This window comes from Oryx dammah, unplaced genomic scaffold, assembly GCF_014754425.2.
Source record: "Oryx dammah isolate SB20612 unplaced genomic scaffold, SCBI_Odam_1.1 HiC_scaffold_13, whole genome shotgun sequence".
Taxonomy (NCBI): domain Eukaryota; kingdom Metazoa; phylum Chordata; class Mammalia; order Artiodactyla; family Bovidae; genus Oryx; species Oryx dammah.
In genome coordinates, this window is record NW_024070197.1 from 29958322 (window position 1) to 29978006 (window position 19685).

Below are 19685 nucleotides of genomic sequence, written 5' to 3' on the forward strand. Positions count from 1 at the left end.
TTGCCAAGATGATGGTGGCCTGAACAAGGGACCGGAGACATTGAGAAAGAACTGAAGGTATCAGGAGATGTAAGTGCATCTGGGTGCTCCATTTTCACCTTGAACTCAACAGGGACTATTCTCAGTGGGGTGGGAAGTCTGAATACAGGGGTGGGCACGTGGGGCCATAGATGCCCAAGTAAGAAGCATAGCTAGGGGGTGGGAAGCAACCTCCCCCGGAACATTCTTCAAGGGAGGTGCCATACCATCAGTTTCTAGGCAACGTGGTGATGGTTAACACTTAAAGATATTTTGAGGAGGCACTGGGAAGGAGAGGCAGTGAGAGGCATGAAGATCAGAGGGTGATGGCCCTCAGCTTCCAGCCTGTCTGTGGGGCCTGGGGGTGGGTGTGCTCCTCTCTGCCTCAGAGACTTGGGGTCCATGACCACAGCCTCTGAGCTTTGCCTCCAGCTGGCCTATCTGTGGCTCCCACCCCACCCATGCTGCTGCAGATGAGTTTTAATCAGAAAGCAGGCTTCCTGCACTGAATTCCATCTTGTCGGAATCAGCCTACATCCTCCCACTGGCCTGGTGGACATCTACCGGAACCCTGAGTTTGCCCTTCGGCACAAAGCATACCCAACTTCATGTCTCTCCCTTCAAGTCTCTCGAAAGCAGGCCTTCAGGACCCAAAGAGGAGACGGGAAGGGCCAGGCAGGGTGGAGAACTAAGCTCAGACTGTCCAGAGCCTTCTGGAGACATGGCTCCCAAACTAGCCCCTGCTAAAATTGGGGAAATACTTCCCACCCTGCCATCTCTCCCTCATCTGGCTGGCTGCCCCAGACCTCTCTCAGTTGGCACCCCCTCTGAGGGTGGGCTGAAGACTCACTCTGGAGAAGGGCAACAGGGCCAGCGTGTCCTCACTCTCCTTCAGAACACCAGCCCCGCAACTGGAGTTGCCAGGTTCATGGCCCCAAGCTGTGGCCCTCGCCTGACACCCCCTCTCACTTGCCAGCCAAGATGGAAGGCAGGTTTAGCTTGCGAGGTTCAGAGCTGGCTCGACACACATCTAAGAGCCAAGCAGACTTTTATTTCTGCCACAGCCTCTGCTGGTCAAGGTGCCTGTGCTTCTCCTCCTCCACCCTTTGTGGCCACCACAGTGGCAGCAGCTGTGGCCCTTGGCCAACCTCACTGTCAAGGTTCGGCAATGCTGCAGTCATAGCAGAAGTTGAAGTTGGTGGGGGGCGGGGGCACGGGGGGTGGTTGCTCAGGGATGGGCACATTCTCCAGCTCCAGCAGCCGCAGCTTGGTCTCCATGGTTAGCAGCTGCTCCAGGTCCAGCCGTGTCTGCTCACTGCCCATGGGATTCCCCAGCAGGGCGCTCAGCCCATCTGTCCACAGGTGGAACTGGGGATGGGGCCAGCTCCATGAGGGCCTCTCCATTTCTCCCCCTGCCCGTCTGTTCCCCTGCCCATCTGCTCAGCCTGCCCAGGTACTCACCTCCCGTTTGGACGGGGCAATGAAGTTGAGGTATGCCTCCTCCTCCCCGTGGTCATAGCTGACAGAGAAAGCTAACTCCCAGACATCCTGGAAAAGCAAGGGATCCAGGAGCGCTGAGCAGGGGCTGGTGGGAAGCAGCCCTGGCACCCACTGCACTCACCTTGTTCTGCTTCCCAGAGCCTTTCTCCCGGACATGGGGGCAGTCCTTGCCTGTCAGCAGTGCCCTGATGTCAGCCACAGGAACTGCAGGAAAAAGGCTGGGTTGACCACTGAGACCCCTGGTGGCCCCGGGGTGGGGCAGCTCCGGGGAGCACAGATATCTGCCCGCCCCCATGCCCTCCTCACGCTGCTCAGGCAGGCTCTCAGGGGTCGGCGGGCCTACTCCCTCCTCCACATCCCCGTACTGCAGCACTTTGTGGTTGGGGGACAGGCAGCAGAACCACAACTTGTCTGTGGGTGGAAAGAGCAGGGGTGGGGGGGAGCAATGAGAGGGCCTCCCCAGCCCTGTCCAGCCTCCCTCCAGCCCCACCACTGCCCACACAGTGACCCTGGCGACGCCGGCTGCTGATCTTGTGGAAGAGGGTCCCCTCGCAGAGGCGGAGCAGACGCTGCTGTCGGATCAGGCCCAGGAGCTCCGGCTTCAGTTTCTCCCGAAGCTCCCTGGGTGCAGGGGAGGGGGCTCACTGAGCTGGACGGCCAGGCCTGGGCAAGACAGCGGGGCAGTTGGGCACTAGGCCTGGGATCTACCCCCATGACTCACAGAATTGGAGGGGCCAGCGTGCCTTCCTGGTGTAGCCGCTCAGTCTGTCGAAGCCGCAGCACTTCCCCGTAGGTGAGTGCGTTCACCTTTGTCCGGAAGAGCTCCAGAGAGCTGGGCTTCAGGGCCAGCGTGCGGGCCAGCTGCTCCCGCACCACTTGCATGACCTAGGGCCATCCCAAGCCTAGCTCAGGGCCTGAGTTCCGGGCCCCAACCCCAGAACCACCTCTGCCCTGGCCCAGGTCTCCCCACTGCTGCCCTCCGCACCTTGTCGAAGTCCTCCTGAGTGGCCCGCATCTCCTTCCAGGTCTTATTCACCAGTTGGATGCTCACACAGAAGAGCTCATGGAAGCTCTGGTCTTGGCCAAAGAACATGGGTGAAAAGTCCTGGGCTGTTTCGGAGCCTGGAGCGGGGGGGCAGGAGGGGCTCAGGGAGATAGTGTGTGCTGCCCCTGGCCCTCTCTGCCCTTCCGTCCCCCGTTCCTGAACACGCTGTGCCCAGCGCCACTCACAGGGCTCCCCAACATGGAGCAGGTCACACAGCAGCACAGTCAGCTGGATGCTGCTCCGCGCAAAGGGGCACTCGTGCTTGTCCTCACGGCTGCTGTTCTCTAGCACAAACTGAGGAGGCGGGAGCAAAGGATGGGCTGGGGAGTCATGACTAAGCCCTGGGAGGCAGGGGACACAGTGGGACCGTGCTGTGGTGCCCTGTACCCCATTCATCCATACCCCACCCCGCCCCACCACTGACCCGGCTGTAGGCACTGGGTGCCTGTCTAGAGAAGTAGAGCATGTTGTCCAGGGCCAGCAGGCCAGGAGGCACGCGCTCCAAGTCCTGGGCAGGGTTGCTGTTCTGGAGGGCAGGGGAGAGGCAGCTGAGGAACGTCCCAGCCCTCTGGAGCAATAGCAGCAGCCCTGGGTGGAGGGAGGGGGAAGGGGGCTGGGTAGGGGTCACTCACAGAGAAGCCCAGTTTGCGGAACTCGCGGGCACACAGGGAACGGCGACGGTCAGCGCTCAGCCCGGCGCCCATGGACTCCCCCTCCGGCTCAAAGGCAGCTTGGCGCAGGGCCTGCAGCTGCTCCCGCTGCTCCTGGGGTCATTGTTGGAGCGGTGGCAAGACTGAATATTCAAAGCCAAACTCCAGCCAGCCCCAGCCTTCTGCGTGCTCAAGGCACCTACCTGACTGTAGGGGTCCAGTGGTGTCCGCATGCGTGGCTCCAGCAGCCCCAGCATCAGGGCCTGAAGTACGTACAGGTGGTGAGCCATCTCATCGCCCAGTGGCGCTGCACTGTGGATGATGTTCTGAAGGACAGCCAGTCCACAGCTGTGAGCGTGGGCTTCCAAGGAGAGGAGTGGGGAGGGGTCTGCCAGGCCTGGTCCTTCCTACCTTGTAGATGAACTGGCGAAGGTTTTTCTGCCACAGGTAGTCGAGCATGTGCTGGTGAGTGGGAAGAGGGCTTGAGTGATCTAGCCCCACCATGAGCGCCCATCTTTTTGGCCCACTGCTCTGAGCACAGCACCCACCAGCTCTGCCCACCCCATCCAGTCACTGGATTGATGCCCACCTTACGTTCTGCAGGGGTGGCCCCCTGTAGCAAAGCTGTCAGCAGTGCCATGGCCTTGGTTTGCAGCTGCTGGTTCATCCTGGGTCAAAAAGAGGGCTCAGCCGGCCATCCGGGGCCCAGGCCTCCTCTCCTCCCTAGTGCCCACCTCAGACACTTACACCTGTAGGTGCACCAGCAGCCTGTCTAGTGGCACCTCACTCTTGACCAGCTGGCCCAGGGTAAGGCTGCTCAATGTCACGTTCTCCAGCAAGCCCAGGGCCAAGGGCTGCACAGAGGCATCCATCAGGTTCATGTTCACGTAGCACACCACCTTTGGCGGAGCAGAGGCTGTCACCACCTCATCACTGTGGAAGGCCAGGCCCTGACACCTCTCCACCACCTCCACGCGTTTCTCAGGGGAGAAAAGCCCACCCACCTTCCTAACAAAGGGGATGCTGAGTGTCTCCCAGGACACCACGCCGTGCTCCATAAGCTCCAAGAAGGCCCTCAGTGCGAGGGCCAGCACCTCTCCTAGGCTGGAGGGACATCGGAGGCTGAGCAGAGCCAGACCAGGATCCGCGGTCCCACTGTGTCCCCTGCCCACCACAGCCCTGGGCTCACTCGTCCCCATCCTCAATGATGGTGCCCAGTCTCTGAAGCCCATCACGGCTGATGACCTCCCGGGCGAAGGTCAGGTCCGGGGCCAGCAGTAGGAGGTGCCGCAGGGCTTCCCGGCGCCCTTCACGACTTTCGCTCTGCAGCCCTCGCAACAGCCGCTCCGCCTCGCGGTCCTGGCGGGGTGGGAGCAAGGGCAGAGCACAGGTGAGGAGGTAAGGAGAGGGAACTGGGGGTGTGGGGAGGCGGGTGTCCGCTAGGTGGGGCACTTCTAGGTTGGAGCTGGGACTGGGCCCCCAGTCGCCAGGGGCAGAAAACAGGCACAGCAGAGGGGCAGGGAAGGAGGGCGGGGTCGGAGGGGCATTACTGGGGCCGTGCTGAGGCACAGGATGCTGCCATTCTTGATCTCCATGCGGTTCTGGAAAAGATGGCAGAGAACGGAAAGAAGTCAAGAATGGCCCTGAGGACTGGCTAGTTGGGGCTGTCAAGAAGGGAGGATTTGGGAGTCAGTAAAAGATCAGGTTGCAGAGAGTGGGACGATGACTGCGAGTCGGAGCCAGAGTTAGAGGGACCACAGGGTGGAATGTGGGGCAGAGGGGAGGGGGACTCACGTTCTCGGTGATGTATCTCCGGTGCCCATCCACAAACTGCAGGGCATAGCGCTCAGAGTGAGGCAAGCTCCACCTGCAGGCCGCAGAGGCTCCGTGAGGCAGGTAGGGGGCGCCCTCTCCCTCCTGCCCCGCCCCATCCCCTACACCTCGCGCCCGTGCGGACCCGCACTCACGCGTCGCACACCTCCTTCAGCACAGCAGCCAGGGGTTTTGCCTACAAGCGGAAGAGTCACTCACGTGATGGGAGTGGGAAGAGGTTGCGGAGGAGCCTGGGAAGGGGTGGGGTGGGCTATTTGAGGGGAAGGGGGCGACCCGAAGGTAGGTGGTGGGGTGGATGGAGGCCAGCCAGGCCTAGTGACCTGGTCCAACTGGATGAGCTGCGGGATGGCGTCACGCATCTGGACGGCGATCTTCACCACATTCCGCGGGGGCGCCATGGTCTAGCCGTGGGGGCTCTATACTTTCCAGATGTGCCACCTCCGTTGAGAGCACACCTGGCCTGGGGCCCCTGGCAACGAAGGCGTTCCTCAGCCCGAGGCTTGGCTCCCGTGGCTCAGGCTCCCACTCGCAACAAGGTGCCGCGGCCTTCCCTAGGGAGCCGGATCCAAGGCCAGTTCCGGGTTGGAGTCCCGAGGATATGAGAGCGCCTGCCCCGCCCCGCCCCAACAAGGAGGCCCCGCCCCGCCCCAAGGTGCGGCAGGTGGGGGTGCGCAGGGCTGGCTGTCAGCACAGCCACACCTCCTTTTCCAAGAGTTGACCCGCCCAGTTCCACCACCAACCCAGCACAGTCCCAGGGAAGGGCCCTGAAAGAACCAGATCAAAGACAGCCTTAGGCACGATCTTTATTCACTTGGACACTGTACAAATATTACAATTTCCTTTTGTTGCAAAAAGTATAAAAATAATCTTTATATAGGAATCCATCCGTTACTGCAAATCTTTCTAAATCTCTGCAAATGGCTCTAAATGAGGGTAAATGAATAAACAAGAGGGGGGCTATGGGGCAGAGGGAGGCTGGGCCAATCCTTAGGGACTCAGCAGCCCAGATTCTTAGCTAGAAATCTCCATTCCTTCCTGTTAGCACCCCCATGTCAACAAGTCCCCAGGACCAAGGGCCCAGCAGAAGAGGGGGCACAAGAGAAGTCCAGGAGGAGGTTTGTGATCAGCATGAGGAGAAGTTAAGGAGGCCAGGGGTGGTGCTGGCATGTGCCCATCCCCACCCCAGACTTCCTCCTGGAAGGGGGAAGGCCCCGCAGGTACAGGGCAATGGGAATCGACAAGTGGCCCTGTGAGGGTGATGGAGGGTCCTTGGTTCTGTGCCACTGGGTGGCAGCTGAACCTGAACTCTGGGAGGGCTCAAGGAGGATACCAGGTAGGGTAAGGCCCCCCAAAAGGAGAGGCAAATACTTTGGCTCCACGGTGGAGGGGGCTACAGTCTCCCCGGCTCTCCCAGCACAGAACAGGTGGACTGCAGAAGCAGGACTTGGGGCCAGAACTGTGCAGTGAGGGAAGGCTGGGGAAGCCAGAAATCTGCGGCTCTCAAGCTGTGCAGGAGTGGGCAGAGGTCCCCAGGCAGCCCCCAGGTCAGACAGTCTGCGTCCCAGCCACAAAGGGCATGTTCCTCTCAGTCAGAGGTTGAGAACAGGCACATCAAAGAGGTCACAGACACCTTCACTCTCATCCAGGTTGTAGATGTAATCGTGGTCTCCAGGGGGCGGAGAAAGGCGGAGGAGGGGTGCAAACACTGCAGAAAACAACCAGCTGAGGCCCCACAGCCGAGGCCCCACTCACGGCCACCCAAATTCTGCCCACATACACTTACCCCCCACCTTGCTGGGCCACCTACCTTCTGAGGACATCAGCTCCTCCAAGAGCTCTGAGCTCATGCATTCTGGGGACAGAGGGAGAGCTCAGTTACATCCTGACTCCCCTCTCTCCACCCACCAAAGTTCATGAAGAGGACCACCAAGCCACCCACCAGGAACTCTGACCCTTTGCCCAGATAACAGGCACAACCATGAGGTCCTCAAAAGGGCAAGAAAACAGCTCTAATACCCAATGAGCTGTGCCTCTTACCCTAGCCCCATGGAGGAACACAGCCCTACCTCGAGTGGGATCAAAGATTTCTGACAGCTCTTTGGGGAGCTCCAAAACTGAAAGACAAGAAAACCATGATCAAGGGCACAGAGGTCCATCCCAGTTCTACTCTAGCCCTTGCTTCCCCAGATCCTATACCACCCACCCAGGGGGTGCCATACAGCTGAGATGTAGGCCCCACATCAGGCCAAGCTGGCACTGTCAGTAAAGATGGTGGCAGTGATCCTGAGTGTTAGGATACATGAGGCCATCCACGGGGAATATCTGGGAGAGAATTCATTTAGCTGATGTGGAGTGGGGAGCAGAAGAAGGGAGCTTGAGTGACACCAGGGTGTCAGATCTGAATTCCTCTGCGCCAAAGGCCCACTGTTAAGTTATTGGTACAGTGCTTCCAACTCAGCGGTTCAGCAGAAGGACAACACACCCTGCTTTCATTTCTAGGTTCAGAGTGTATACCCTGTCTGATGGAGGATGCCCTGTGTGATGAAAGGATGTCCTGTCCATTCCTGCCCTAGCTAAGCACCTACTTGTGCCACACTGAGACCACACCCCAGGTCAGGTCACTTGGCGGAGAGGGACACACTCTTAAGTAGGGAATAGTGCTACAGGGTGACAACGCGGCTACAAAGGTCCAACGAGGACACATGTGGGCAACGGAAGAAGTGTTGGAGCCTGGTCAGCAGGGATTTCATATGCCAGGTTTAGGGGCTCTGGTTTTATCCAGTGTACCTTAGGGAGCTGTTAAAAGAATTTTTGTAAATAGAGAAAAGCCAGTCAGGGTGTGTTTCAGAATCAGTCAGGGTAAAGACGACAATGTTGAAGAACTTAGGACAGAGGTGGTGGCAGTGATCCTGAGTGTTAGGATACATGAGGCCATCAATGGGGGATGTCTGGGAGAGAATTCATTTAGCTGATGTGGGATGGGGAGCAGGAGGAGAGAGCTTGAGTGACACCAGGGTGTCAGGTCTGGGTGACTAGGGCCAAAGGTCGGTACGCACAGAGGTGGAAAAACAAGTTTCAGTTGAGGACACATAGAAATGAAGTGTCCACTGGATGTGCAGAAGGCACATGGACACAGAGGTAAGGTTCAGGCAAAAGACCTAGGAAAGACGAAGGGTGGTATTCACCTACCCAGAACTGGGGCCCTCCACAAGTGTGCCATGGGCCAGAGATCTGGGAAGCCAGATGTAAAAAAATGCCAAGGAGAGGTCAGAAGGAGAAATCAATTAACAGAGAAGAGCCGAAAGCTGACATTATGGATGCTAAAAAGGGAAAAGAGCATCAACACAGAGAAAGAGAGGACTAGAGCAAATCACTGAGAAACCCACTGAAGCTGGCTGGGTAGGGCTGGGTGACTGATCAAGAGCAACACTAGTATGGAATGGGGTGGAGGAGTTAGGGCTGGGGTCCTGACTGCTGCAACCTGAAGCTTGACCAGGGAACCAGGAAATGGAATAGAATGGAGATGACTTTTTCAAGGAGTTTAAACACAGAGATAATAGGGAAGGCGAGAGAAGGGGACACAGGGGATGAAGTGTCATTTAATGAAAGACTTCGCAGTGCTTCAGGGCCAAGAGAATGAGCCCGGAAAAAGCAAACACTCAAGTCACAGGATGACGAGAAGACACCAGCCAGATGACACTGTTTCTCCTAAGACACTCACTGCCCCACTTTGGGGCCTGAGGGCCATACCATAGCCCATTCCCTAGGAGAGCGCTCATGCCTTCATGAGACCTGAGTCCAAGGGGTGGCAGGCAGGGCTTGAGAGAGGACCAGGAAAGGGGACAAAGGGGCACCAGCACCAAGCCAGAGGCCAGGCTTCTCGCCTTGGCTGGCAGAGCTCTAGTTGATGGCAGGGGGCTGGCCAGCTTTGACAGAGGAGGTAGGAGAGTTCAGTTCCAAGCCTGATTCTATTGAACTAGGTCTTTCTGAGGCTGGGTTCTCCCTACTCCCAGGGGTACAAGTACTCACCACCTGTGGGGTCTGCCTTGATGGGCTCAAAGGAGGTAGAAGGATTGGGTCCAGATGAACTGCTGTTGCTGCTGCTGCTGCTGTCCAACAGGGCAGAGGACTGCAGTGGCCGGGTGTCCAGAGCTGCCAGGCCCAGCGGGAGGGAGCTAAGCTCACCACTGGCCTTGCTCTCGGTTCCATGGCCTCCACTCACTGCAACCACATCCCCCAAACCTGGTCACTCAGGGACCCGAAGCAGGATATTGAATCTGGCTATGCTATAATCCACAGCCAGGATGACTATAGCTCTGTCCTCGGCCCAAGGAGACTTAGGCATGCTCACCCTCCCAGAAAGGTAATGTGAAAATTAGTCATTGAAGGAGATGGGGCATGAAGCCCAAAGGAAGGAGACTCACAGATATGACTGCTACAACCACACTTCAAGAGGGGTGCCAGGGCAGGTGAGACACAGGCACACCTGGTGGAAAACTGCCACCACTAATGCCCCTTCACACAGTCACAATGTCCCTGTTAAAAAGGGCTCATTGGCTGCACCAGCAGAGAGAGGCCAGTGGGGTGGGGGTGGGTGGGTATAACCCCTACAGGGTCTCATTCAACTCTGAGTATTTCATCTCGTCACACAGAAACATTGCTTCTCAGGTCCCCAAAGTGCCTCATTACCACATACCCCCTGTGCCTCACCTGTAATTTCAGCTGCTGGACCAGCCACCCCCTGGGCCTCAGTGCTGCTGGGGACAGGGTTGGGGGTGGTTGCCTGGGGACTGCTCGGGCGTGAGGCATCCTGGGGCTGGGCCAGGGCAGGCTTGGGCAGAAGCGGAGGGGTCGAGACAGCAGGCGGGCTCTGGAGCAGGTCTTCGGGTGGGGGCACAGGCACCGCCACAGGTGGTGAGCTCCATGCCTCCTTGTTCACCAGAAGCACCTCAATGGGGCCGCTTACACTCTTCAGGTGAATCTGGTACTTCTTCTGCCCGTTGAGGCCCTGAAGGTGGGGGTGGAGGACAGGTGGAATTGAAAGCAGATTTGGCTCCTGCCTGACCCTGGGCCAGGGCCAGTATCCTCTCCCACCCTGGACTGCCCGTTCTCCTAGATAACTTCAAACCCTAGGCCTCCCCTTACCTGCCCCACCCGGGACTTATCGGGCTCCACAGCCAGTACCCGCCCTCAATCCACCCCACCCGGCTGGGCTGAGCACCCACCTCTGGGATGGGCACCTCCAGGCTGGTGCCCGACGGGGCCCGGATGGCAAGGAGGGTGTCTCCTAGGATGACAAAGAGGATGGATCAAGACCCATGGGCTCAATTTGAACTGGGAATGGGGTGCCTATCCCTCAGAACAAGGAAGGAGGTCATAGTCCCGGAGAGGCTGGACAGTAGGCTTCACTGACTCCCTATCGAGGCTGGGGGAGAAAACTAAAGCTTTTCTTTCCTAAGAACCCAAAGGTCAGTAACCAGAAAATCTGGGTTCAGACACGTGGAGCAAGAGATTAGTGGCCATGGGCACCTCATTCTATTGATGGGGCTGCTCCCTAGGCAAAGATGTTCTGGCCAAGGCCAACAGCTCTTCCCCAGAACCAGCCTGGGAGATGCAAGATGGACAAGGAAGAGTTCCTATACCTACAGTGCAACTAAACTACAGGTTGGAAGTGGGTACCACTGGCCCCTGCACACAAGCATACACGAACAGGCACACACACTTTCTCCCCTCGTATGCTTCTGTCACACCTGAGAAACCAAACCTAGGGGCGATGCAGGTGGTGGCTGACCCAGGGACCCAGTCCAGGCTTCCTGTACCCTCTCAGCATGATGAGCCTCCATAGGGTCCCAGAGATCCTCAAATTCAGGACTTACCCTGTCTGGTTCTTCTTTGAGCAGGCCCCAGGAACCCTCTTAAGAGACGGAAATCTCTCAAGCACAGAGTCCACTGTTCAGGGCTGTGGCTCAGCCCAGTCCCACCCCTACTTCCCCCTACCCAGGCTCTGCTCACCAGCAAAGCATCTGCAGATGTCCTCATGAGTCACGTAGGCCAAGGTGTGGGGGTTAAGGAGAATGGCTGATGCCCTGCCTATGGTGACAGATAACTGACACAGCGAAGACCCAGCTTTGCAGCGGAAGTCTGACATACACGCTCACAAAGAGAAGCCCTGAGGCCTGGGGTCTACATGGGGGAGAGATCACAGGCCAAGACTGTGGGTGGAGAGGCTCCGAGGAGGGAACCCGAGGCTGAAACCTGGCCAGGAGCTGGAGGACCATCCTCCCAAGTGGGACAGAGACTAGGGGACACAGAGCACACCCAGCTGGACTAGAGGGCCCATCGCCCACTCCCCGGGAGCCAGGACCGCCGACAGGAGGATATCAGCTGTTCTGCACGTCCTCTGTGACGTTCCGGATGCTCTGCTGCACCCACACCTTGTGCTGGTCTAGTTCTTGCTCCCGCTGCTGCAGCTCCTCGATCTCTGCCTTGAGCTCAATCAGCTTGTCCGCAATCTCCCGGGTATTGCAGCCAGGACCCACACCCCTAAATCCAGGAAGGAGAGCTGAGAGGGGCTACCTGGCACTCTGGGTCCCACGGACCCTGTTCTCTCTGCCACCCTCCACCCCACACTCCTGACACTTCTGGGTAGGAGATCCCATTGCCGACCCCGGTGCCCCCACTCACTTCCACTGGATGCTATTCTTGGATTTTTTCTCGATCAACCCGATACCTTCCAGCACGTTAGTAATGTCATATATCCGCCGCTTCTGGCGCACAGCTAGGGTGTCAGCTGCCTGGCAGGGAGAAGAGAATGGAAAATGCTCAGTCTCACTCTCACGGGGGACTCGGCCTGGAGTAGTCTGAAAAGGGGGTGGCCTGAATTCTAGCCCTCCTCCCCAGGCACTACAGCAGCTCAGGACTGTGGGGCGGGAAGAGGCCAGACGAAGCCTGAGCTGATGTTCCGATGCTCTTTTCCCCACACCTGCTGGAGAGGGCCACGAGGACTACCACCCGCAGCCCCAAGCCTGCCACAAAGCTGACATCCGATGAACAGCCTTAGCCAAATGAATGAAACAGCTCCCGGCCTCCCGCTTGTGAGAAGCACATGTATGGCGGCCTGCTCTGAGGGCTCAGCTGGGCCGCCCCGGGGGTTCCCTCTACCGGCTCAGGCCTGGTCCACCATCCCCCTGTCGCCCCTTAGCCCGGGCCGCACCAGCTTGAGGTCAAGCACGCCGTCCTTGGCTTCCTGCAGAAGTGACACGAACTTGGTAGTGAGAAGTCCCAAGCTTTTCTCGTGCCGGCTTGGGGTGCCTGGGGGCGGCGGCGCCTGTGGCCCGGCCTCCGCCATCGCGCCCGCCCGCCGCCTCCCCTCAGCCAGGCCAGGCCAGGCCGGCGCCGCCGCCACTTCCGCTTCCGTTCCTGGCTGCTCGGCCGCCGGCGCCAGCCTCGCTACTTCCGCTTCCGCTTCGTTCCCTTCCAGGGAGTCCATCACAATTCCTCTCAGCAGACATCGCCGAAAAACTTCAGGGACCATCAACAAATGTCCAACCGCCAAAGAGGACGAAAATAACCCCAGGATCCCGGAAGACAGGTGTGGTCGAGGAAGCATGTGGAGGAAGTCGTTGGGTAGCCCCAGGAGTAGTAAGGAGAAATCACTGGAACCTTCCTGGCTGGCAAACCTGCCCCAACTCCACTAACTGTGCCCCAACCCTCATCTCAGGAGAGGAGACCCCGCTGCCTGATGAACCCAATGTGTTTTCCCAAACCTGCTCCTAAAAGACTGCTCCACTCTCTTGGGATGACCTACCCTCCCTATTCCTGTCCTTCACTTCCTGCCAAACAGCAAGCACTAACTACATCTAGCTTATTCACCTGTCTGCATCCCCACTTTCTTCCCCTGATCCCAGCCTCACCTTTCTCTTGTCTCCACACTACAGTGCTCAGAGGCCATGGGATTAAAACCACTTTTCAACCAATGCAAACATATTTACCCATGTGTAAATATATGTAAAGCCCTTAGAGCAGTTTCTGGCATGTGGAAGGATTATGTGTTTGCTAGTATAATTTTGTTATTTTTAACACTGTCATTTATTATAATTTATTTTAGGTCAAGTTCTTTGGAAAACAGTCTTTGAGAAAGAGATGTGCCAGCAGGAAGTTTACTGAGAAGCCACACTTGTAAGGAAATAAGACAGGCCAAACACGGCAGAGAGGAGAATTAAACAGTGAGGAAGTTAAAATGGAGGCCTCTGTCCTTCTAGGAGCACTGAAACTGGGGTACCCCTTCCAAGGCCTACCTGGCCCTTATACCCTAACACTGACCAAGAGACTCAGATCTGAGACCTCATTAGCCTACATTTCGGGCAGCTAGGGGAATGAGTGTCTTTGTCCTGAAGGGTGGATTTGGGTGGTAGCCAGCGTCCACAGCATTATTACTACCTAGTAGTCAGTTCTATTGGAGGAGGGCATGGCAACCCACTCCAGTATTCTTGCCTAGAAAACCCCATGGAGAGAGGAGCCTGATGGGCTCCAGTCCATAGAGTTGCACAGAGACACGACTGAAGCAGCTAAGCAGCAGCAGCAGTCCCTTTCATGGCTCCTTATATCTCTAAGACAAACAAGCTTTCATAGCCCTTCCACCCCTCTCTGCCATCTCCCGCCACACACCCTCTTCACAATAGCCTATGGTCTCTTGCTCCTCTGCAGAGGCATACCTGCCTCTAAGGGCCTGTCAACACAGTTTTCACACTGTGATGTTGTCTGCATCCATATCAGCACACCTTCCTCTCCACCCAGGTTGGGGCCATCTAGTTCCTGTCTGTGCCCTGAGCATAAGAGGTCCTGCCTAGGCTGCTCCAGACTCATTGATCACAGGGAGGACACCACCACCCCCCTTCCCCCAAGGAAGCGGCGCCCAGCCCTCCCCACTCTGTCCCACGGTGCAGATGCTCTTTCCTGTTGGGAATAAAGTACCAGAGACTCAGCTTCCTTCCTTTCTGCATGTGGCCTTGGAGAGGGCGGGACCTGGAGGGAGGAGGGGGCTCCTGAGGAGGGAGGTGGGACAGAGGCTTCCTTGGGTTGAGGAATTCTGCTGTGGCAGGCTGAGGTTGTGGGCCTCGTGAGCCAGTGGGGGGAGTATCCAACTCTGCTGAGGCGGCCGGGGGAGAGGGCCCTCCTCAAGGCCAAGGCTCTTTGTGGAGGAGGGAGCACTGGACGCCTTGTCAAGCCTGGTGAGCTCCATACCATACTGTCTGCAGCTCAGAGAGGAGCGGTGCCCAGCGGAGGCTCCTGTCTACCCTGCCCCACTTCCATCTGGGGGGCAAAACCGGGAAACCTCGTCGACGAGGGTATCTCAGGTGCCTCCCCATCTCTCCCACCACCCTCATTTCGTGAGGGATCCGGAACCTTCTCCTTCTCAGAGGGGCCTAGATGCACACAGTAGCTCAGAGGAGTGCCCACTTTGCCTGTTCTAACCTGGACCTTTGCCCTCACTCCACTCCAGCTCCTCCAGCCATGGACTCGGCAGCCAGGGACAAAACGCAGCCCGCACTCCCCACTGGTATGAGGCCTTCTGGGTGGGCCGAAGGAGGGATGGTGGCAAGAAAGATGGGGATGGTGGGTTGGGGTCTGACTGGAGCTCTGTAGGGTGGGGAGAGGAGTGGACCGCCCTGGGAGACAGGCTGAGGAGTAGGAAGGGGAGTAGATTCGGCAGGCACGTCCTGCAGGCCTAGCCCAATTGACGCAGCTGCCCAGGCTCTTCCTGCCCAGGGCCGGAGTGGCCGGAGCAGGAGAGGGCGGAGCAGCTGGCCCGGGGCGCAGCACTCAAGTGGGCCTCCGGCATCTTCTACCGGCCAGAGCAGCTGGCCAGGCTGGGCCAATACAGGAGCCGCGAGGTGCAGCGGACCTGTTCTCTGGAAGCACGCATCAAGGTGGGCATCGGGCAGGAGGCAGGAGTGCTGGGGGCGAGCTGAAGGCCTGGCAAGGCCTCACTGCCTGCCTCCCTCCCACAGTCGGTGGTGCAGTCATACCTGGAGGGTGTGAAGACCGGGGTGTGGCAGCTGGCCCAGGCCCTCGAGGCCGTGCGGGGAGCCCGCGAGGCCCTGGGCCAGGCCCGTGGGCTGCTCCAGGATATGGCTGAGGCTGCGCAGACCCTAGAACCCCTGCGGGAGCAGGTTGTACAGCACAAACAACTGCAGGCCCTGTCTCAGCTGCTGCCCCGGCTGCGAGCTGGTGAGTGTGCCTGGCCCTCGGCCTCAGCCCTCTGCCAGCCGGTTGACAAGCACCAAGGGGCTTGTCACTGATCAAGGGGCTGGGATGCCAGTGGGAAATTGCATGGAGGGACACATCGGGGACCTCCCAGAGAGTAATACAGGCTCCAGATGACGTATGAAGCAGGGTGCCTGTTAGCTCATTCTGGGGTTCCCAAGCATGGGAGGGCTTCCCTGGTAGTTTAGCTGGTAAAGAATCCGTTTACAATGCAGGAATCCCTGGTTTTGTTCCTGGGTTGGGAAGATCCCCTGGAAAAGGGATAGGCTACCCACTCCAGTACTCTTGGGCTTCCCAGATGGCTCAGTAGTAAAGAATCCACCTGCAACAAGGGAGACCTGGGTTCAATCCCTGGGTTGGGAAGATCCCCTGGAGGAGGGCATGGCAACCCACTCCAGTATTCTTGCCTGGAAAATCCCACTGGACAGAGGAGCCTGGTGGGCTACAGTCCATGGGTTCGCAGAGTCAGACATGACTGAGCAACTAAGCACCGTACAAGCATGGAATGTCTGAGTCAAGACTGATACCTGTGGCTCTGCCCAACTTGGCTGTTATATACTGAACTATTTCCCTAACAGGGTGGTCAAGTAGCCACTGGCATGACTCCCTCCCCCAAGTTTCTCCCTTCCTTATGTTTCATCAGCTCAAGGGTTTACACCCTAACCACCATGTAGGCCCTTCCCTGGGTCTTTTCAGGCTGGCCAGTGCTCTACTGTACTGATTATTAAATCTTTTACACATCACCCCAGCCCCAGGGCATCAACATCCACTGCTGTACCCACTGCACAGGTGGAAAGGTTTAGACTCAAGGCTGTCTCTTCTCTCTGATTAGTGCCAGCTGCAGTGGCCCACACACAGACCCTGATTGATGCCCAGAGGCTCTTGGAAGCCTATGTGAGCCTTCGGGAACTGGAGCAGCTGCAAGAGGAGACGTGTGCACCTCTTGGGGGCCTGGAGTTGCCAGTCTTCGAGGGGCTGGGCCCTCTGGCTGAGGCTCTGGGCCAGGCTGTGGAGGCGGCCGCAGGGGCTGCAGGACAGCTGGCCCGGGAGGACCCAGCCTTGCTGGTGGCTGCTGTGCGTGTGGCCGAGGTGGATGCTGGGCGCACCACCTCCCTGGAGCAGGCTCCACGGGACTGGCGGCAGCGCTGTCTGCGTGCACTACAGCAGGGCTTGGAGCGGGTCCACTTCGGGACATCTCTGCAACCTGGGCCTGGGGCACTAGCAAAGTGGCTGGAGGCTCTGCGGGTGGCTCTGCCAGCTGAGTTGGCCATGGCTGAGGCTCTGGTAGCACCCTGCTGCCCACCACACTACAAAGTTGTCCAGTTGTGGGCCCACACCCTGCATGATGGCCTGCGGCGCTGCCTGCAGCAACTCCTGGAAGGGCCTGAGTTGGAAGAAGCCGACACCTTCACCTTGCTGCACTGGGCGCTGCATGTGTACCAGGGGTCAGTGTCTCTGGGGCAGTAGGGAATGGGGACATCAAAGGCTGGGGCTCCATGTAACACTGGGCAACCCATCTCCAGGCCAGAAATGATGGGGAGCCTGGAGTTGGGGCCTGAGGCTGACGTGTCTGATCTGGAGCCCCTCCTGACCCTGGAAAACATTGAGCAGTTGGAGGCAACATTTGTGGCCAAAGTCCAGGTGAGTAGCTGGAGCCCAGGTTCAGAGCAGTTCTGCCGCCACCCACGGGCCTGTATCTGTGGAGGCACTGCTACCCGTCTCTAGCAGTGTCAGCGCCCTGCTACATCCTGCTGCTCCTTGCCCCCCTTCCCCAGGCAAAGGTGGCCCAGTGGCTGCAGAAGGCACTGGATGGGGAGGTAGTCGAGTGGGGCCGCGAGCAGGAACCCGACACAGACCTGTCTGGCTTCTACCACTCGCCATTGCCAGCCATCGTGCTGCAGGTGGGTGAAAAGTGGCAAGACCTGGGGGCAGCCCTCACAGGGAAAGGGAAGGAGGGCAGGACGAGGACCCCGCTAAAGGCTGCCCATCCCTACCTGTAGATCCTGGAAGAGAACATTCGTGTGACCAGAATGGTCAGTGTGTCACTGCAGCAGCGGGTGCATGGCATGGCACTATCAGAACTGAGCACCTTCCTGAGGAGGTCTGACCCACTCCCAACTCCTGGCCCTGCTCCTGGGCAGCCCTAAGGGGTTCTGAGTGATCAGACACACCCATGGGAAAGGACTCCTTCAAAACAGGGCCTTGGGTATCTTGGAGGTGGGGCCAGAGTACTAAGGACTGGGGTTGTACCAGAGTGACAGCAGGTACTGGAGCCACCTCTGCTCTTTGCAGCTTCAGCGATGCTCTGATCCGATTCTCCCGAGACCATCTCGGGGGGGAAGCAATGGTCCCTCATTACGTGCCCTACCTACTGGCCACCCTCAACCACCAGTTAGCACTCAGGTACCAGGATGTGCCCACAGAACGCCACCTCCACTAACCCCTGACTGAACATCTATTCAGTATCGATCTAGCCTACACTAGGCCTTTAGGGATTTTAGACTCACGTAACCCTGGGGTTCCAATCCTAGTTCTCCTAATTACTAGCTGTGTGACCTTGGGCCAGTTATCTAATCTCTCTGAATTTTGCTTCTGTCATCGATAGTATATGGGTAATAATGGACCTTCTAAGACTCACGTGAGATTACAGATATAAAGTACCTACCACAGTACCTGGCACAGAGTGTCAATTATTCATTCATTCAACAAATATTTATCAAGGCCCTATTCTGTGCCAGGTAACGTCTAGCGTTATCTCTGTGAATATAACAAAAATATTCCCTTCCTCTTGGGTCTTATGTTCTCTGGGGTGTGGGCAAGAGAGGACGAACAAGTTAATGATGATTTTGACCCCCTCCTGACTGGGATTAACTCTCTCCTCTTACTGAAACAAACTGAAAGACATAACTTGCTCAAGATCATACCGCGAATTAGAGGCAGGACCAGGCGGCATGTGTGCCTTCTGATTCGCTGAGCCCACCACTTCAGCCTCAGCTGTGTCCGCACTTTCAGAAGTGCAGGGAGCAGCCCTTCTTGTCCCCTCAGGCGACACACTTGTGCCACTAGGTGGCGCCCGAGTGGCTAGACAACAGAGGTCCTCTCGGGCCTTGGCCTTGGTCCTGAAGCCGTCCTTTTGGTCGGTCCAGCTCCTCCGTATCCGTCCTGCAGCCCGAATGGGTGGTTCCCGGAGTCTTGGCTCCGGTGGAGGCAGAGCTGGACAAGTTGCAGAAGAGGATCTGTCGCCTGGTGTTGGAGGCGCTGCTGGCGGAGCTACAGGTGAGGCTTCAGGGGGAGATGGGTTTGGGAGGAGGAGATACAGCGTATGCATGGGGGCCTCTGCCGGGGAATGCTGGGTCTAAATCGTCCCTCCAGCTACGTCTCTGAACTCCGTTCCCAGCCCCTATTCGCGGCTCTGCCCTCGCGCCGCTGGCTCTCAAGCCCAGAGCTGCTGGATGACGTGTGCGAGCGGACGGCGCTATTCTGCCAGAACTTTCGGCACGTGCGGAATCCCGCGGTCCAGGTGCATCTGCGGGGAAAGGCTGGCTGGGGGCGGGGGTTATCAAAGCGCCCATGGGAAAAACATCCTGGACCCATTTGATCGCGATCCCCAAAGCTGTTGCTGGTCGAGGCGGAACGTACGGTGGTGCTGCAGTACCTAAGTGCGCTGATGCAAGGCCGCCTAGTCTGCCGCGGTGCTGACGAGAGGACCCAGGCGGCCGAGCGCCTGCAGCACGATGCGGCCCAGCTTCAGGAGCTTTTCCTCGGTTTGGTGAGAATTCGCTGGGCGAGCGGATGGGCGGGAGTCTTAGTGATTCGATAGGGATCGAGGATTGGAGAAAGACCAACCCCTGCGTGCTCAGGGACTGGAGGAGAGCGTTCAGTGTGCGCCAGTGCTGCTTGCATTGAAGGAGCTGCTGAACCTCCGCGACCCCACGCTACTTGGCCTCGAGGTGGCAGGCTTGCGGCAACAGTTTCCCGACATGAGGTGCGAAGACCGGCCGGGAAGGGAGGAGACCCAGGAGGGGCTGGGCGGGGCTAACACACCCGTAACTCCACAGCGAGGATCACGTCTCCGCCCTCCTGGACCTGCGCGGAGACGTGTCCCGAGAGCAGCGCCTGGCCGCACTCAGCTCTCTGCGGGCCGGCCCGCAGCCCTCGCCCCCAGCTGGTCACCGAGCACTTTTCAGCCTCGTGCCAACACCTGCACCCTCGGTGGCCTCCTGCTTCCCCTCAGGGTCCTGTGCCTGACTCCTGACTGCCCGCAGAATAAAGTCACGTCCCCGTACGCCTGAATTGTACGTGTTGGCGAAGGGTGGATGAAATAAAAGTGCCCGCGAAGGGCAGGGGGTCCAAGTGCAGTGACACACCTAAGG

At 58.2% G+C, this 19685-nt stretch overlaps 3 protein-coding genes across 16 annotated transcripts; 1 reads left to right on the top strand and 2 right to left on the bottom strand.

Moving 5' to 3' along the window:
• Window positions 1-1025: 1025 nt before the first annotated feature.
• ELMO3 (engulfment and cell motility 3) lies at window positions 1026-5642 on the bottom strand. 5 transcript variants are annotated; one of them, XM_040253374.1, is made up of 20 exons: window positions 5367-5641; window positions 5181-5221; window positions 5008-5080; window positions 4764-4814; window positions 4403-4572; window positions 4218-4317; window positions 3961-4112; window positions 3803-3881; window positions 3625-3675; window positions 3417-3539; window positions 3196-3327; window positions 2988-3089; window positions 2749-2857; window positions 2504-2640; window positions 2240-2403; window positions 2027-2139; window positions 1825-1929; window positions 1640-1722; window positions 1480-1566; window positions 1026-1386 (listed from the first exon to the last, which is right to left on the bottom strand). In XM_040253374.1, exons 1-20 carry the CDS (start codon window positions 5442-5444, stop codon window positions 1174-1176), a joined length of 2163 nt encoding a protein of 720 aa, XP_040109308.1. In that variant the 5' UTR covers window positions 5445-5641; the 3' UTR covers window positions 1026-1173. The 5 variants fall into 5 exon arrangements, 4 of the variants coding, with proteins under 4 accessions (XP_040109308.1, XP_040109311.1, XP_040109310.1 ...); XM_040253377.1 differs by having other exon boundaries at window positions 1026-1370; window positions 5367-5640; XM_040253376.1 differs by having other exon boundaries at window positions 5192-5221; window positions 5367-5400.
• Window positions 5643-5832: 190 nt separating this feature from the next.
• On the bottom strand, window positions 5833-12437 carry E2F4 (E2F transcription factor 4). Of its 2 annotated transcripts, none has more exons than XM_040253379.1 (10): window positions 12260-12437; window positions 11731-11840; window positions 11428-11589; window positions 11059-11102; window positions 10272-10333; window positions 9757-10054; window positions 9076-9267; window positions 7113-7160; window positions 6854-6898; window positions 5833-6751 (listed from the first exon to the last, which is right to left on the bottom strand). In XM_040253379.1, exons 1-10 carry the CDS (start codon window positions 12392-12394, stop codon window positions 6636-6638), a joined length of 1212 nt encoding a protein of 403 aa, XP_040109313.1. In that variant the 5' UTR covers window positions 12395-12437; the 3' UTR covers window positions 5833-6635. The 2 variants fall into 2 exon arrangements, with proteins under 2 accessions (XP_040109313.1, XP_040109312.1); XM_040253378.1 differs by having other exon boundaries at window positions 9076-9288; window positions 12260-12433.
• A 1620-nt stretch (window positions 12438-14057) lies between these two features.
• On the top strand, window positions 14058-19678 carry EXOC3L1 (exocyst complex component 3 like 1). Of its 9 annotated transcripts, none has more exons than XM_040253383.1 (13): window positions 14058-14402; window positions 14549-14605; window positions 14800-14975; window positions 15057-15276; window positions 16145-16757; window positions 16836-16953; window positions 17088-17213; window positions 17313-17413; window positions 17605-17715; window positions 18459-18588; window positions 18710-18832; window positions 18926-19081; window positions 19173-19678. In XM_040253383.1, the coding sequence occupies exons 2-13, from the start codon at window positions 14560-14562 to the stop codon at window positions 19602-19604; spliced, it is 2352 nt and encodes a 783-aa protein (XP_040109317.1). In that variant the 5' UTR covers window positions 14058-14402; window positions 14549-14559; the 3' UTR covers window positions 19605-19678. The 9 variants fall into 9 exon arrangements, with proteins under 9 accessions (XP_040109317.1, XP_040109319.1, XP_040109318.1 ...); XM_040253385.1 differs by having other exon boundaries at window positions 14815-14975; XM_040253384.1 differs by having other exon boundaries at window positions 14058-14393.
• Window positions 19679-19685: the final 7 nt, after the last annotated feature.